At 40.4% G+C, this 18,192-nt stretch overlaps 1 protein-coding gene across 9 annotated transcripts in view; it reads right to left on the bottom strand.

Annotated features, from left to right (window-relative positions):
- The window catches only part of LOC143132839 (beta-2-glycoprotein 1-like), an 81,789-nt gene extending 65,177 nt beyond the window's left edge, over positions 1–16,612 (bottom strand). For 4 of the 9 annotated variants that reach the window (XM_076292655.1, XM_076292656.1, XM_076292658.1 and 1 more), the window contains exons 1-5: positions 16,403–16,610; positions 15,952–16,140; positions 15,757–15,865; positions 13,391–13,461; positions 13,042–13,239 (exon numbers count right to left, since the gene is read on the bottom strand). In XM_076292655.1, the coding sequence (XP_076148770.1) occupies positions 13,042–13,239; positions 13,391–13,461; positions 15,757–15,865; positions 15,952–16,140; positions 16,403–16,520 (685 nt within the window). In that variant the 5' untranslated portion in view covers positions 16,521–16,610. Of the gene's footprint in view, positions 1–13,041; positions 13,240–13,390; positions 13,462–15,756; positions 15,866–15,951; positions 16,141–16,402 lie in introns of all 9 variants that reach the window. The other 5 variants (XM_076292661.1, XM_076292663.1, XM_076292660.1 and 2 more) reach the window with 3 other exon arrangements.
- Positions 16,613–18,192: the final 1,580 nt, after the last annotated feature.

The following is an 18,192-nucleotide window of genomic DNA, read 5'->3' as shown; positions in this document are numbered from 1 at the left end:
TTGTGAATTACATCGCGTTTGCCCAAAGCATTGCCCCATGATTATAAAAGTAATGACTGGCCTATGTAGTATCAGCCCATGTTATTACACAGAAGTAGATGTTCTATAGATCTAACAGCTCAGACAATGTTATTGGAAGGTGCAGCGACGAGACGAGAGCAATGACATGATGACAGGGAAACAGGGACACGCTTGCCAGTTGCCAGCATCGTTCAACAACCACACTGAACAAAGGAAAGTAGCCTAGGCTACAACTTCATTCACAAGCAAAGCAGATAGTTCAAAATTGAGCATACAAAAACCTATAGCATTCGTTTGTAGCCTCATTGTTGTCAATGCAGGACAGACTGTCGGCTGAGGGGGAAAAAAATCTCTTGATCTGTCCAAGTGACATTAAGCTAAATATATCCAAAATATAGCCATTGTTGTAAGGTTCAATTGTGTGTAGCCTATGGTGAAGTTATAATCAGACTTCAAGCAGTGCAAAGCAGATGCAGCAGTTGGGAATAAGTTGGAAATTACTGCTTTTCAGCCACTTTATGCTCATTCTGGTGTAGGCTATGACAGGATAGTATACAGTGTAAAGTATATTGATTAATGTACAAGTATATTAAATTAAATATATTTAAATTAGGCTCTTAACGTACGTTAAGACGTAATTGATATGCACAATATTGCATGACGTCATCTAGCGACATTTAGCGACTTTTGGAGCTGTCTTTAGCTACTTTCCATTTTAAATAGTTGGCAACACTGATTTCTCCGGTATTTTTTAGTTTAGCCTACACACGCTGTTGACTTGCTTTGCCTCTGGAGTTATGGCTTCTAACAAGCGTCTGCGTCTTTTCTCATTAGATGAGATAGCATTGATGTGCATCCACCATGTTTTGATGTCAGTGACGATCATATTGATGTAAGAAAATGACAAAATAAAAATCTTAAAGTGTAATATATTTAATGTTAGCATCCTCCCGTTCGTCATGACTAACTTAGCTGCATCTCTTTGGCATATTCGTATGGCTGTCACTGTGAAAGTCAGTTTGAGTTTAGCTAGCACTAGCAAAATATAGATATAATTCAGGGATGGGTCATAGCCTAATTAACCAGAAAGTTTATGATAAACCCATGCCATGTTTATTTGCAGTTAAAGAAGCCCTATGCAGGTCTGGTTATTCCTTCGTTGTTACTGGGTTTTCGCCTGATTTGGGCTCGCATTTTTCACGACATAGCTCCCCCTGCAGCTTCAGTAGCAAGTGACTGCTACGCTAAACCCCCACTAGCTAGCGAGCTAGCCATCAAGAAACCAAGCTAAACACATACAGGGCTCACAATAAAACGGTCAAGCAAACACATTGTTCAAGAGACTATCAAACCACTTGACAAAAACGAAGTTCACCCAAGGGTAGGCTACTTACAATTTCAACAGCAACAAAGCCAAGTCGGCGTCCATTTTGCAGTCTTCTTAGAAACTACAATCTGACTACATTTTCGAGGCGCGATTGGATACTTCAGCTGAGTCACATTCGGATTTTTTCGGACCGCGACAAGAAAGTTGCATATTCGTTTTTTCCACGGAGAAGCACTAGGGGGAGACGAAGCACCCACCAAACGACCCAAAAAGTGTTCAGAACGACTCTCAACCTGCATAATTAATTTTTGCTAAAATTGTTGCATAGGACATAGATACACATAACGTTAACATTACTCCTTTCTGGCATGTTCAGTAAAGCTGACATTATCGATATCCCACTTACAGATAGTTATTGCAAACTACTACTTACAGTATGTATCTGTTCTCTCTCAATGAGTTTTTATGTTGACTAATAACCAAAGCGGGAACCACCGTTGTGTTTTCTGCTTATGGATGTCAGGAAAATGTATTTGTATACAAGTAGGCTAATATCTCGTCATCTCATTTGTGATTACAAAAAAATATCCTGCTAATTGGCTACCTTCACTGAGGTAACGTTAGTCTGAGACTCATAATGTTAGCCGAGAAAAGGTTGAAGGTTAGTGAACGAGTGCAACAGGTTCATTATCATCAACTGATCAAGTTTAGATAAATTATAACATGATGTGCATGTAAAACAAAACGTAAATCCATGTCAAGTTTAACAGTCCCTGTTCTTGGTGGCATGCTTAGTCAAATGATTCATGGTTTCATGTGCTATGCTTCTCCCCTAAAGTTAGTTTATATCCTCATCATTCTTGAGCTGTAAGGCCCAACAGTCTAGCTAAATCCCAAATAAGTGCAAGATATGCCTGTCTATTTCAATTAAATCAGTACTCATATAGAATCTTGTTTCCCAGCTTCTAATACAGACCCATGTGAAACATATTTATAACTTTTTGTTAGTGAAAGACTTTGTAAGTGAGTAGGCCTATGGCCATCTATGGGGAACATGAATATATACTAGGGTGTGATTGGCAAAGGTAAAATAAAAGGAAAATATACGTAGCACGGACCCCCGGTTCAAGTACTTTAGTGTACTATAGTGTTGGCTACCGTATATATTTACATCACCTACACTTCATAAAATTCATGAGGCAAATCCTATGCAAGGGTGGCACTAGAAAGGGGCCTTAAAGAAAATATATTTGGGGCAAATACTAGGGGGGTCTGGGGGCATGCTCCCCCGGAAGACATTTTTGAAAAATAACCCTTTAAATGATGACATCTGATGACTTTTATGGGAAGTATTGATACATTGAGATACATATATTTCAAACATTATAGCATATTACAATACATCCTATAAGGCCTAAAGAAAACTAGATGTAGCCTATAGACATACACAAGACTAAACCAAATATGGCTGAAATATATAGGCCATCATGATCATTTTGCCAACAGTGACGCAGAACCATGGATTTTTTCCATTTAAAACATGTTTTGTTTATAACTTAAACCAACATTGAGTTAAAATGTTGACTAAATCATTTACTATACTCCTACTTGATAATATATAGCCTGCCCCCTAACAGTCCTCTGGGCCTACGTACAAAATAGTGAATCATGTGATTTTGATGCTGATTGAAGAGGTTGCAACTTGAAGGTTGTTGATATTTCAGTTCCAAAGATAATCAAATTACATTGATTCCTCTCCTCCCAAAGTATTACTGTAGGTCCTATACCTCTCCTCCTAAAATAAATGGTAGGCTCTGTTTTAAGCTACTGCACCAGGATTGTGTAGGCTAAGCGGCTACAACGATAGTTTTACAAGCGCACACACTAAAAGGAGAGCTAGGGTTAAAATGCGGACTGCGCCTTTAAATTGGCGACTTTTTATCTATCAGCACAATGCTACAGTAGGCTATTTCCACTAAATATTCAGCTCAATATTATGTGCAAGGTGTTTACTAAGTATGCCAAAGCTTTGATCTCGCACCATCACTATAACATTACGTTTTCTCATGTTGAGATGGCATCCTGAATGAAATGTTTTAGACAAGGGGCGCAAGGTTCACGGAGGTGAACGGCTGGACAAACGCGAAATGACAAGGTGTTAACTAAACAATGTATTAGGCCTAAGGTATACAGGCTTTGAAAACCTGTAAGGTTAGGCTAGTCTGTCACAGCTATAACTTCAAGCACAGCTTACACGCGCAGAAACTAAAATTCAATATCAGCATCACGAGATTCATTATCGGAAAATCCTGACAGCGAACCTGATGCAAAGCCAAAACGAGGGGGAAAAAAACTTCATACATGATGTCTTTTAAAATCAATTTGTTGACCTTTAACGTTTCATGGCTTCTGCTGAGAAACTAGTGCGCCACACACACTGAACTTGAATCGAGCATTCTTTAGAACGCAGCTGATCAACCCGTCTACTTTCACTTTCAATGAAATCCACTAGTAAACGGAATACACTACTTGTGGCATGATATTCGGAAAGATGTGAAGCACAAAACCCGTCGTCATTGTCAGCGGCCTGTGGCCTGTGTTATGCAGAAATATAGCCTACCTCTGACCGACAGACCCCCCCCCCCCCCCTTCTAAAAAAACTCATCAGATCTATACGAATTTCGTGGGTCTCATTTTCAAGTCGATATAATTCTTAATGGATCATATATCATTTGAAAGAGCCATTTCTAATCTTTAAACTGAAAGAAACTTACAATTGACACTTTTCATTAGATTTTTAGTTATTCTTGGTTATTTGAAATGTTTCTCAAATTGCCCTTTTCTCTTAGAATTCCCAGGAATCTGAGGCATTGTTGTAGAATTCCACTGGGGTATGGAGGGTTAAATAAATGTTCAAAAACCAAACAAGTGGAAGAATACAATATTCAAGCAGTAGTTCATTATTTTGGGGTGCTATTACATTACAATTACAGCCCACAGTTGTAGACCAAGTAGAAATGTGCTGCAATTTAAAAACTCGAGAATGGCTTATTGTACAAATTAATGCTTTACCGTATATCCTTGTATTCGATAAAGTCTGTTTATTTTGATATGGTTTGCCATGTGTTGAGTGAAGAGCTCATGATATATTCCACCGATAGTAATGGGTGTGGAGATGGAATGTAAATATGATTACATTTCATGTAAATTCACATTGATTTTCTCGCGAACCGTTTATCAGAGCAACTAGTACCTAGTACCATCGGAAAGATGGTCGTGCTCTGTCAGGTGATATGCAAGCCTGAGTTCACATGGTTGTCATCAGCTCTGCTTGCCTGCAACAAAAAGACATGGCACGCTACCTGTCAGATGTAAAATCGATGTCAAATCGGGGAATGAAAACGCTGCACTCTACAAAGACTCTACAAGTTACTGCTTGTAGGTATGAGCAAATGTATCATAACATTTGACTAAAGGTGACAAATTGATTCTGTTTTTTTTTTCACAGAGCAGAACTGGGTACTGCACCACCAACGGTTTGTTGTTGTGCTTTATAACTTCCCCTCTAAGTGGTCGGAGGTGACACCGGTGGTCTCATTAACAGAAAGGTCGAGACATTTTAGACTCCCTTTTAGCCCGATGGGGTTTACCCAAGAAAATCACAACTAATAATGGGCCTCAAACTGTCCTCCTACCTAGAGAAAGGGATTTCCCATATTCACGCTGCTTGGACTCAGGGTGCACCTCGCTCAAGGACACATGTTCAATACAAAAAACCTCCTCCAGATACTGCTACACTATCGTGCCACCCCATACCACTACTGGAGTCTCTCCAACCTCGCTGTTTGGCTAGGTTTTGTTCTGGCCCATACTCCAGCTCACCCAATTCAAGCAAATCTCCGTCTGGCATCATGTTTTTGTTTGTTTTTATGTAATGTTCGTAATTTTATGTAATGTCATGTTCATTTTTTTTATTGATTTGTCTAGTTAAATGTATTCTCTATTTGCGTTATTTTTTGATAGTTCTCGTGTTATTCTTAGTCCCTTTTAACGTTACTGCTTCCAAGTCGGCTGATGTCGTTAACGTTGGTCCATTGGGAGCTTGCTATGGCTAACGTTAGCTTTTGCCCTGGACTGACATCCTTCCATCCATCCATCCATCTGTGAGCGGTGCTGCACTTCACTGACTGGTCGAGGAGATTTCTTGGGACAGCTGGACTAGCTGCGAAAGATCTACTGCGGCCATCGAGCTGCTGCAGACCTGCGAGCTGCCATCTGCCTTGCCTGGAGTTTGGATTGTGCCGTTAACTGACGTTAACTGAGTCTGGATTGAGCAGACTAGCTTCTAGCTGCTAACGTTCGAAGCTACGTTGAAGAACTGCAATCTCTCGGAGCATCAAACTGTCGCTGTCATAAATCCACCGAGTTGCTGATCGAGTTGCATGTTTCCAGTGATCTAGACTGCAGTCTAACTGTTACAAGTAGGGCCTACTAACATCACTTACTGAAGGCCTATGTTAACGTTAAATCCTCCGGGTTGGTCTGAAGACACAGCTGTAACGTTACGCCATATCATTGGCATTGGACTGAGTTGGACTAAGTTAACACGGACTTTTCTTTATTTTAATTTCTTATTTATTTATTTTATTACTTGTTAATTTTTGTTTGTTGCGTACCGTTAGGTGTCTCGGGTACGCTGGCGATTACGCCGCTCCATCAGGCATCTTTTGTCTTGTGCGTCAATTGTTATTTTGTAAATTTGTTTGTTTGTCTTGATGTCACGGGAACGCTGCACAAGCTCTTCCTATGCTAGGTCGGAGCACAGCTCATACCACAGCTCTACCGGCTCGACAGTCTAACTCCTCAGGGACAGGGCTCCAGACTGCGACCAAATGGTTGCATTTTGCGACTAAAATTTGAGACAAATATGTAAGGGATAACGGCCTTCGAGGTGTCCTGTTATACATAATTAATTCCGTATAACAGGACACCTCGAAGGCCGTTATCCCGCTTATCAGGAAACAAGCGGTTCCATTTATAGGGCTTTCTTTGGCCCTATAACAGCGATAGTATGGACAGTTAGCTTGCTTACAGTTGATTCCATTGTTGTGAAGCCTGCTTCCAGGCTCAACCGTCATCCTACTATGGTTGTTATAGTTACCATTCATAAGCATTGATATGGAACGGTGATTAAACTTTTTGGTAACACTTTACTTGACGGGTAAGTTCATACCACATTCATAGCAGCTGTCATAAACTGCACATAAAGCATTCATGACTGTTTCATGAGACATGACTCAACATTCATACCAAACCTTTCATGAATGTGGAAGACAGAACCATGCAGAACTTTGGATGCGGTTATCTTAGCAATACTTTTTGCAATACCCTCGATATACATATCGTTGGAAAGCTTAGTCAATGACCGTTCATGTGAGCACATTAACTTAATTTTGTAAATTTGACCAAAACGACTGGTTTCGCCTTGCAGGATCACATATTAGGAAGCATAGACCAATATTTTACAGCATTGTACAATATATTCAATGAAATACCAACATGCTGCATTAAAGGGACACCAGGCAACGTTTTCGTGTTAATTACTCATCTTCGTAAGTCGGTATATGGTTAAATGACTCATTACAGGGCGAATGAAGACTCTCTCGCCCGCCCCTACTGCCTGTAGGAAGAATATCCCGCTTACCCACCGACTGAAGCAGGATCAGTTTACATCCTGCATCCACAGCACAGAGGCAGGCTAACGAAACGCTAGCGATTGTTGCAAACGTGTGTATAATGGCAGAGCCGGCAAAGAAGCAGCGAAAACCCTTGACAGAAGATGCAAAGAAAAGGAAAAGATCTTCAGACCGAGCGAGGGGGAGTTTCGTAGAGAAAAAGCATCAGGCTTGCCTGGTGTCCCTTTAAATGGATCCATAATCCAGTCATACTGAGCACTGCTGGTTGGGAAATATTTTTGAAATAAACTTTGCAAGGATGTGATGTAGGCCTACTTACATACATGGGATCACAAGAGTGGCTCCCGAATCAGACGTTTCAGCGATTTCACTCAGATTCTCAAAGGCATAATACTGTCGCGATCGAGGTGCCTGTCCCATACCTCAAGTTTTTTGGTGAATGCAGTAATCTTATCTGCTAGGTGAGGTAGGTGCTTGTCTTTGCCTTGTAACTGGAGATTTAACTCATTGAGCTTTCCAAATATATCGCTAAGATAGGCCAGCTTCGTCAAGAAATGTTCATTAGTGAACGTGCTTGCAGATTCAAACATGCGCTCTTCCTCCAAGAAGAGGCGACTCGGAGCTCAAACACGCGCGACAGCACTTTACCTCGGGGAAGCCACCTTGCCTCGCTGTGAAACAGTACAGCCTTTTGGTCAGCTCCCATATCCTCACAAAGTGCGGAGAATAGACGCGCTTTTAAGGGCTGGGTCTTGATGAAATTCACCATTTCACAACCTCGTTCAAAATCTCATTCAGGTCGGGACTAACTAAGCTGCCTTGACACGAGCGCTTCCCTATGAACTTGTCCATGTCCATTGTGCTTCGGGTGCTACCTGGGCCTAGGCTACAGATAAAAAAATTAATAAAAAAACCTCCTGATTTTCACGTCAGTTCGCGCCCCACCTGGCATGTCTCCGCGACCCAGTAGTGGGTCGCGACCCACAGTTTCAGAAACGCTGAACTAACCTAACATAGTTTTGCTAGAACTACAGTAGTAGACTACCACAAAGTAGCTGAACGTGTGTTATTTCAGGTTAGTTTGCAACAATATACAAGTTTAACCCTTAGCTTTTTTATTTATTATTTTTGATTTCTCCTCCATCTATCTACCCATGTCCTTGATTGCCTAGCCTTTCTGCCTTCCTGCCTTTCTAGCTGTTCCCACTTTCCGTTTACTGTGCTAACGTTAGCTAGCTCGGTTAACAGGCAAAACTATTTATTCCGTGTCCAAAACAGTTTCATTGGTATCACACGCAAGCAATGGCAATAAAATAGTACATAAAATTATATCAATATGTTGTTATTGCTTATTCAGAGAGAAGTTTGTGTTTTGACTAGTGCTGTCAGTTAAACGCGTTATTAACGGCGTTAACGTAAACCTATTTTAACGGTGTAAATTTTTTTATCGCGAGATTAACGTTATTTTTGGTATAACAAACTTTGTAGTTTTTTCACAAGCTGTAACGTTAAAACAACTACAACACCACACTGGATCTAGCTAGACCGTGCTGCATGTACACGCCCCCTTTTAGGGGAAAGGGAGCTGTTTGGATAATGGAAACCGCATAGAAGTGGGGAGCGAAAAGGGGTTATACTTACTAAATCTTGAAACAAACGTGAATAAAAGGCACAAAATAAGGTTGGTGTAAGAGTTATCTGTGTGTTTATGGGATTAATGTGACCATTATGTTCCTATTTTTTGCTCTTTCCAGTTTAGCCTACTAACAGGAGTGTCACGAATGTAGGCACAGTCAAACTGCCCGTGGCTGTCTATAACTAAGTTCGGCAAGCTTAAAGCAACACCAAAGCACTTTTCCTGTCGCACGCACGCTATTTGTTTATCCAGCACTGGCTTTGGAAATAACAAGGTATACAGACAAGGTAGAGTAGGTTGCATGATTTTATGAAAGTATGATGTATTGCGACATCAGAAGCAAGTCAAATTTGTAGTTTCTTATGTCTCATTCCATCGAACTACAGATCCGCTACCCGATCTGGCAAACTTGCATAGTGCGGTTATAGCCGATAGATGGTCGCGAATAGAATGCAGAAGTGCCGTTCACCCTGTTACGAGTTGATGAACCACTGAAACGATTTTGTAAACAATATTTTAAGGTACAAAAAACTCTTTGGTGTTGCTTTAACTTTACATGTCATAACATCAACTAAACATAAGTCACACATTCATTCTATCACTTGTAATATGAACGTAGCCTTTTTCCTACAACTAGGTGAGATAATTGGCTATGCCTGTTATACTGAAGTTTCACAGTTAGCTAGCTAGCAATCTAACCGTTTTACATGGGATATGGTAAGTGTAGCTAGTACGTGCTGAATGGGTTGTAATGTAGCCTACATCGTTTCGACATGAGTAAGTTACATACACATAATTCTTTAGAACTGCCGTGTTAGTAAAATTATTGAATGGCCTGTAAATTTATAACTAGATGTAACGTCAAGGTGTGATTAGGCTATCTGTCTTTCCCATTTAGAATCAATGATATATGTATGTTAACTTGTTTTCCGCTAAAATGGGGCGTGATGCAGATTAAATGTAGCCTATCTTTATGATGATGCGCCTTTAGTAGGCTACGTAAAGGCATGCTGCACACACTTGTTTGGGCTTACGAGCCGGCCAGAGAGTAGATTCGTACAATAAACACCATAGACTATATATACAGTCTATGATAAACACCAACGCAGTTCTGAACTCCCGGTCAGCTGAATGGTGTTTTAAATTGCTGTGGACCGGCATGAGTGTGATGCACTCTGCTTTCGACATTCATTTACTGTACATTAGATTCCATTCTTTTCAATACAACTCTGCACACCAGCATCGCACTTTGCCGCCGTGTAAATCACGATTCAGTTATATTTGGTCGACGCTGCTCCATAAAATCCATTGTTCATCCAGTGTTAAAAACTTCGGCGCTGATGTGTGTGGCAAGTGTCAGTGCACCATAGACTGTAGGCCTATAAAATGGCAGTGCACTCATATTTTCAACTGAACTCAAAGATAATGAATATAGTATTTTATGTTTGTTATGCCCTTTATTAGCTATATTTCTGAAGAATATATTGTGTTGCCTCAGGTCTACTGCACATCTTTTGAAATTTGATTTGAAATAATCAAATAGACCTACGTCTTAAAGTTAAGTTAATGAAGTAACTTGCTTTGCTTTCATTTGAATCCTAATCAAGATACACAATAATTGCTTTATATTGTTAACATGGACTCCTGGAAAGTTCAGAAATGCAAAATAATAGAATTTTAATCATGCGATAAAATATGTGATTAATTGTGAATAACTATAGGAATTCATCGATTAATCGTGATTTAAAATTGTAATCGTTTGACAGCACTAGTTTTGACGCACCTAGGAGTCTGGAACTAGTGCCATTTTTGATGTGTGACGGCTACCGTAGTTCTAAATGAGGCAGCGCTTGAGACGTTGGTTGCCATATAACTCCTAACCACTAAATTGGAGAAATTTCTTACACAGGGGGGCTTTAACATCACACATGATGAAAACCATGGAGCGACTGCTACTTCGCATCCTCAGACCTCTGGTCAGCCACTCACTCCACCGGCTCCAGTTTGCATACCAGGAGAAGGTGGGCGTGGAGGATGCCATCATATACTTACTGCAAAGAGTGCAATCTCATCTGGACAAGGGGAAAAGTGCTGTGAGAATCATGTTCTTTGATTTTTCCAGCGCCTGTAACACCTCAGGGGATTGTTCTTTCACCGTTCCTGTTCACCCTGTACATGTCTGAATTCAGCTTCAACTTTGAGTCATGCCACATGCAGAAGTTTTCAGACCACACTGCAATTGTGGGGTGTATCAGGGGTAGACAGAAGGACGAATACAGTAACCTGGTGGATGACTTGCAATGGTGCAGGCTCAACCATCTGCAGCTGAATGTCACAAAGACCATGGAGATGGTGGTGAATTTCAGGAGATCAAAGCTATGCTGTCAGTCTGAAGGGGTCAATATGGAGGTGGTCAGCACATAAGTCTGGGGATTCACATGGACAATAAACTGGACTGGTCAGCCAACACAGATGCACTGTATCGGAAAGGGCAGAGTCGGCTTTACTTCCTGAGGAGGCTGCGGTCATTCAATGTCTGCAGTAAGCTCCTCTGGGTGTTTTAACAGTCATTGCCAGTGTCCTCTTTTATGCTGTGATGTGCTGGGGCACATCGTTGTAGGAACGTTGTAGGCAGATATTAGACCTACCTGCTGTTGGCCTAAAGACATATGTATGCCTTAAACTCGTATCCTGTCATTTAGAAACAATGCTGTGGTCTAGTTAGTCATCAACAAAAAATGAACAGATTGCAAAAAAATAAGAATGGATTTGGCGTGACATTTATTGCGTGTGCGTGAGAGCGTGAGATTGGTGCTGAAAGCGTGAGTGTCATGCCAGATGCGTGAGGGTTGGCAACCCTGTGTATTCAGGACACACACACAGCTAGCGGTTGGTTAGGTGATGTTTGCAGTAAGTGACATAAAATGTTTTAGCCTAAAAAACGTGTGGCATCGTTTAGAGCACCTTTAATATTTAATAATAAGCAAAGTTATTGCACTGTTAAATCCCTGCAGTGTTTCCGCTAGATTTTTTTTTTTAACAGTGGCGGCTTATATTCTTATTCTAGTTGCTAATCACACCATTTAGCCTAACGTGACTTGAGAGGGACAGGATTCAGGAACTAAAGACAGGCCCATCTTCTGTCTGACTCATGTCACATTAACTCATTGCATTAAACCACATGTCACTTGAACGCTTGAACACACCGGTAGTTCACGTTGACAATGGAGAAACGCTTAAAGAAGCACTATGCAACAATTTTAGCAAAAATTACCTTAAATATGCAGGTTGAGAGTCATTCTGATGGTTCTACAACACTTTCTGGGTCGGTGGTGGTGGGTGCTTTGTCTCCCCCTATCGCTTCTCCGTGGAAAAACCAAATATGCAATTTTCTGTTCCCGGTCCAAGGAAATCCGGATGTGACTCAGCAGAACTATCACATTAGGCCTACTAGGCCATCACCGCGAGTGCATACCAAATGTTTTTGCAATTTACCTTCGTTACTACCAGTCGTTGCTTTTTTACTGCGTCGATTCACGATTGAGTGCGCATCTAATGTAACAGCGGTGTCTTCGCGGAGACATCAACTCCCCAGTTTCATTTTTGCTGTTGTTGCGAGCGAGCTAATAGGCTACGATATGGGAAATACTTTCAATACAATCAGCTTCAGAAATGAATGGATTTTCCATTGCATTCCATTAGCATTGCTGTTTATTGTTAAACTGCAATTTTCAGCAGCCAGCGGAGGGCATTAGCCTACTATGCTTCCGGACAATATTTTGTCTCCCCTAATTCAGAAGCAGTGGCATCGATAAATGAAGAGGAAACACTGAGAATAAAGTTAATGTTTTAAATAGGCTACATCAATACAATATATAATATGTGAAGTGAAACTGGACAGGCCATAATAACCTCTGACTACTTTTCATTTAGGTCAGTCACTTTAAGGTGGGGTGAATATGTATGCAATCACTTATTTTGCAATATACATTTTTAATAAATTAACATTATTTTGTAGTCATTTGCTTTCACTTTGACATTACAGACTGGATTTTTGTAAATTTTTGTAAAAATAAGCCAAATTGAATTGATCAAGATTCCATTTATAAAAGCAGTAAAAGGGGAAATATCCAAGGGGGGTGGATACTTTATATAGGCACTGTACTACTTGACACCTCAGCACCTATCTATCTCTATAAATGTTGATTGCTTACATTGTACATGAGTGAGTGAATGAGTTGAATAAATGGAGTAAGGTCAGCTCTGTATGTCGTGTCGGTTATTCCCCATAACACCCTCCACCCATGTGCATTTAAGATTAAAGTAGAAGCCTATATCTCTGTGAAACAGACACAACTCACTTTCACATTTGGGCAGGTTGGTGTAGCCATTCTCAGTGCATTTGATGGTATCATTTCCAGTGAGATGGTAGTCGTCATTACAGCTATACTGAATGGAGTCACCAAACGTAATGTGTTCTTTGTGAAGAGGAGCTTTGACGATACGTCCATTTTCAAGAACAGGTAAAGTGTCATTCTGAGCCTCACCACACACAATCTCTACATGAGAAAAAAAAACAAATAAATGGTATTGGGGGGGATACCATTTCATTTCAATAAATACACCAATAACAATATATCAGATTAAGTTACTGTACAAAATGGCCAATGGCATGTGGCAAACAGTGTCAGTAATCAGTGATAGGCGTACCTTCACAGATTGACCTCCCTTTCCAGCCATGGTTGAGACATTGCCAGAAACTTGATCCCACAAGCTGGAAACTGGTATGAAAAAAGTAGAATATTTAATATATTTCTGTGAACGTCAAACCACATAAAATATTTAACCCTTGTAAGGTGTTCATATTTTTGTTACTCAGCCAATGTTCCCGGGTCTGGTGGACCCACCACATTATTAGGCTTTTAAAGCAACACCAAAGCACTTTTACTCTGTCGCACACACCCTATTTGTTTATCCAGCACTGGCTTTGCAAATAACGATGTCCACCGACAAGGTAGAGTATGTTGCATGATTTTATGAAAGTATGATTTATTGTGACATCAGAAGCAAGTCAAATTTGTAGTTTCTTATGTCTCATTCCATCGATTTACAGATCCGCTACCCGATCTGGCAAACTTACATAGTGCGGTTATAGCCGATAGAGGGCTGCGAAGCAAATGCAGAAGTGCCGTTCACCCTGTTGCCAGTTGATGAACCACTGAAACGATTTTGGTCTTGCTTTAAATCAATACAGCAATAACAATGTATGTAAAAAACTACTTAAGCTCAGTTACCAATGATATAGATACCACTTATATTTACCATTTAGCCTACCCATTTATGATCATTTTCGTTTTTTGTGAGAAAACGAGGAAATTCAATTATAAAAAAGATTTTTGATCAGATGAAAGTGCTTGAAATGTAAAAATTTTGTAACTTTGTGTGGGAATAGCAGATCCAGAAAGACAACTTTCCCGCACACAGACACGCACACATACGGACGCACAGACACACACAAACACACACATACTGTAGCAGGCCCAGTAGGAGGACACATTATTATTATTATCCAGTACCTGAACACCACATTTGTAATTTATGTGTGTGTGTGTGTGCTCTTCACAGACAATGAGCCAAGGCCAATGAGTTTGAGTTAGAAGAAACACAGACCCGAACACCTTACACTAGGGGTGTAACGGTACACAGAAGTCACGGTTCGGTTCATACCTCGGTTCGGACATCACGGTTCGGTACGAGTTCGGTACAGTGGAGGGAAAAGCAAAACAAAAATGCAGAAAGCATTTTTTTTTGTGCATGTCTCAGGCTGTACCACCTAGTGTCATACAGTCTCTTCCCTGAGCTATCTGCAACAGCCTGACGTGTGTAAGATGTTGGGTAAACAGTACAATAAGTACCCAGACTCCATCTGTAACTTGTAAACAAAATAAGACAATCAGCTCTAAAACTGAAAATAGGCCTACAGCATCTCTTATTTCTGAAAGTGCAAATTACATACAAAAATGATTTTTAAAAATCCACTTAAGCAAGACCTTCAACATCTGTGTTTAGTTGTATATGGAAGGGTCTACAATTTGCCTCACTATTTTTTTTATTGTGTGTAAAGTAATAATCTAGCCTACTAACTGTGAAAATATCACACTATTTTGCCTTTTTTTAAAAAACGAAATTGATCCTTTCATTTCATAAACAGACTAGGCCTACAACTAGAAGTCACGTGACTTTGCCCTTTGACGTTAACTCACTGTAGCATGGTTTGTTTATTAGCCTGGTTAGCGTTGTCACTTTATTTTACTGTCTATGCACTTAACGCTACCAGAACCTCATGTGAGAAGTTACAAGTTACCCCAACATAAAGGTAATTACCACGCGATTTACATAGCTTTCTGTCATTACGAAATCATTTAATCTAAGCCATAGGTTTTGGCCCTATTTGTATGTGTATCCAAAGGCTGCTGAAGCGCAGGGGAAGTTTTTTCCCCTCGTTTCAGTGATTGGTAACGTTAGCCTACATCATCTGGGTGATGGCTTCGAATATGTGTAGCATTTTTTCCACTCACATACCCAACAACTGCTGAACAACGCCGACACACAGTTTCATCTTATCCACCACTCTTTCGCCTGTACTAACGTTACTGTAACTGAAGTTCTCAAACTTGCTATCTTAAAGAGACCAGCGGATCCTCTAGCTGCTAACTCTTGTGGGTCTAACCACTCGACCGACGACCTGACAAAAAAAACATAGGCGCCAATCAGAGCTTCAGAGCTAAGGCGAGGCTACAGATTAGCGTTAGGTGTCGCTAAAGAACTCCCGTAACTCTCGCTACTTAACAGTAATTGCGCATGACATTAATTAATCCGCACACGAGTTTTATGTATTTTTATACCGTGTATTCTCCGTGTAAATTCATGCACCGAACCGTGACGCCCGTACCGTTTCGGTTCAATACGAATACATGAACCGTTACACCCCTACCTTACACCTTACAATGGTTAATGTAGTAGACTAATCATAACTGGACATTACTCAGTATATTGGCCTGCAACATATCACTTACCCCTGCTCACAAACTGCTGTTATTCGATCCGTAAAATATGTTGCATTTTCTCCATTCTGATACAAAAATGTTAGATGTGGAATCACTTTGGGGGGTCCACAATCTTTCCCTGAAATACAAATATAAATACATGAAATACAATGTTTGGATAACTTGAGGTATTTAAATTTCAGAGTGTGATTTAGCTTAGCCTACTTGTACATCTCAACTTCACTTCAGTCCAATTGCCGCTTAGACAGGTTATGGTGTGGGATCCTTCCTGTGGAACATACCCGTTGTCGCACTCCAGTGTGATTAGGGATCCCTCTGGAAATTCGTTCCGTAGAACTGCCTCACTTGACAGAATAACGCTGTATTCAAGGCCCCGTGGAACTGGGCATTCCGCTGCTCGAAAGGAAAAGTTTGGTTGAGACAACTCAAATATTGTAGTTAAGAAAGTTAGGCTGTTTGTGAACAATTTAAAGCACTAGGCCAATTAAAATCTACCGGACAGAGTGAGCACTATCCTGAAAAATTGAACTACAAAAGCCAAAGCTCAAAAATACTCGTCCATAGCCTACGTTAAAATAATAGGCTAATTTTAAAATATAATTTTTTTACGTTCTGACAGGCTTGTTTACCGCTGTGTCATTAAGCGAAACATTACCTTCAACTGTACGAAGAAAAAAAAGACCCAGCGTTATCAGTGACTGCAGCATGGTTCTCTCCCTAAGCATTTTTGAATGTTCCACGCCCTGTCTAAAATTCTGATATGTGTTTTTCATAAGCTGTGCTGAGTAGCAGATTGTTGGTCTGATAACCACTCAAACATAGGCTAGGCTATTAACTAAGTTGATTTAGAACTGCGCCTCTTTCGTTCACGTGTTATGATGAATATTTCCCGTTATCATGCAGTGTTCGAGACAACTCGGACCTCGATTTTTTCCCCCACTTGAAATTTAAATTTTTACCTTGCGGTATCGTGGTGTAAAATTGACAGTGTAACACTGATTAAATTATACATCCTTATTAAAGGATTGACATATGAAAACTTCATTCTTCAAAAATCATTCTTCAACTTTAAGTGGTATGGGGCACTTTCCCGAGTCGTTTCGCACGCGCCACAGGGTGGCACCCTGTAAAACTTCGTCACCTTGACTACACAATGAAAAACATTCTGTGAACATGTTTAGCCAAAGATTGTTTCGCTGCCCCTCCCTTTCGATAGAGCCAGAGCGCTGAAGCCATGACATAGCGTTGTCAAGGCAGCAATTTCACTGGATCTAAACAAATAAATCTAACCGCTGTAGCAGTGGTGGCCAAAGATTCTAGAGCGGAGCTCTGTTCTAGAATCTTTGGTGGTGGCTATGTTTCCGTCGGTTCTCAAACAAATAAATGCCCAATATATAGGCCTACCAACGCCCAAAATAAACCTCATGCACAGCATGACAACAACATCAAAACAGCAGATGAATTAAATTGTTTCCATACGATTTTTGAGAAAGTAGTAGGCTAATGTATGAATTTCGGCTGACATGCACACAAAACACAGGAGTCCATGGGTGACCCCCGAGGAATTTTCTTAAATGCTTATCAAATACTGCACGGACACAAGCGTCTGACTTTTACAACACTGACTGTAGTCTATAAGTTTAACTTGGGCTAGGCGTGGTTCAAGCTTCTTTTTTTTTAAAGTTCTGGAATGAGGGAGGTTTCTCCACTGGGAATTTGGGCTGCTAATCACACCATCTAAAAGCAGTTTGGGAGGGACAGAATAGAGAGGGAAAGTGAATGATGCCTATTGGGGCAGGTTTCTTGGCACACTGCCTGATCTTTTCCTCCAGAATCTTAGTGTAGCCTCTTGCTTTAATGTTACTGTTTACTTTGAGAAGGTCACCAGCCCCCCCCCCGTGGTTGAAAAACATCCCAAAAGAATACTTTTGTAATAACCCCACAATTGAAATGGACATGGTGTCATTGGAATGTAATGCTTCTTTTTTATGCCAATCTCAAACTGTTTTTATGCCAAAAAAACTGTTTTTATGTCAAAAAACATTCAACGAAAGCTAAATTCTTTGTCCAGGTGTGCCCTTATAAAGGTTTAGCTGAGTTGTGCATGTTTGGAGTGATCCATGATCAGCATCCAAGATGACCAAGTGATTCATTTTGAGATGGAGTGAACATTTCAACCACCAAAACACCATCCACAATGTGGAGAATAGCTGTAGAAATGTAGGCCTATTAGTTTTTTTGTGTTTTTCAGACAATGGGATCTGGTGAACTTCTCAAAGTAAACGGTAACACTAAAACAAGGGACAAATTGAGAATTTTGGAGCAGAAGATCAGACTGTCTGCCGAGAAACCTGCCCAAATAGGCAGCATTGGACCATTAAACCATACAATGATCCAAAACATACAGATAAACAAGGCAAGAAATGGTAAACCGAGAACAATACC

This window comes from Alosa pseudoharengus, unplaced genomic scaffold (genome assembly GCF_046254945.1).
Source record: "Alosa pseudoharengus isolate Yale_2024_CS ecotype anadromous, Long Island Sound unplaced genomic scaffold, YU_APseudo_1.1 YU_APseudo_1.1_scf_19, whole genome shotgun sequence".
Classification (NCBI taxonomy): Eukaryota; Metazoa; Chordata; class Actinopteri; order Clupeiformes; family Clupeidae; genus Alosa; species Alosa pseudoharengus.
The sequence above is the reverse complement of the archived record's forward strand: the minus strand, read 5'-3'. Positions and strand labels throughout refer to the sequence as shown.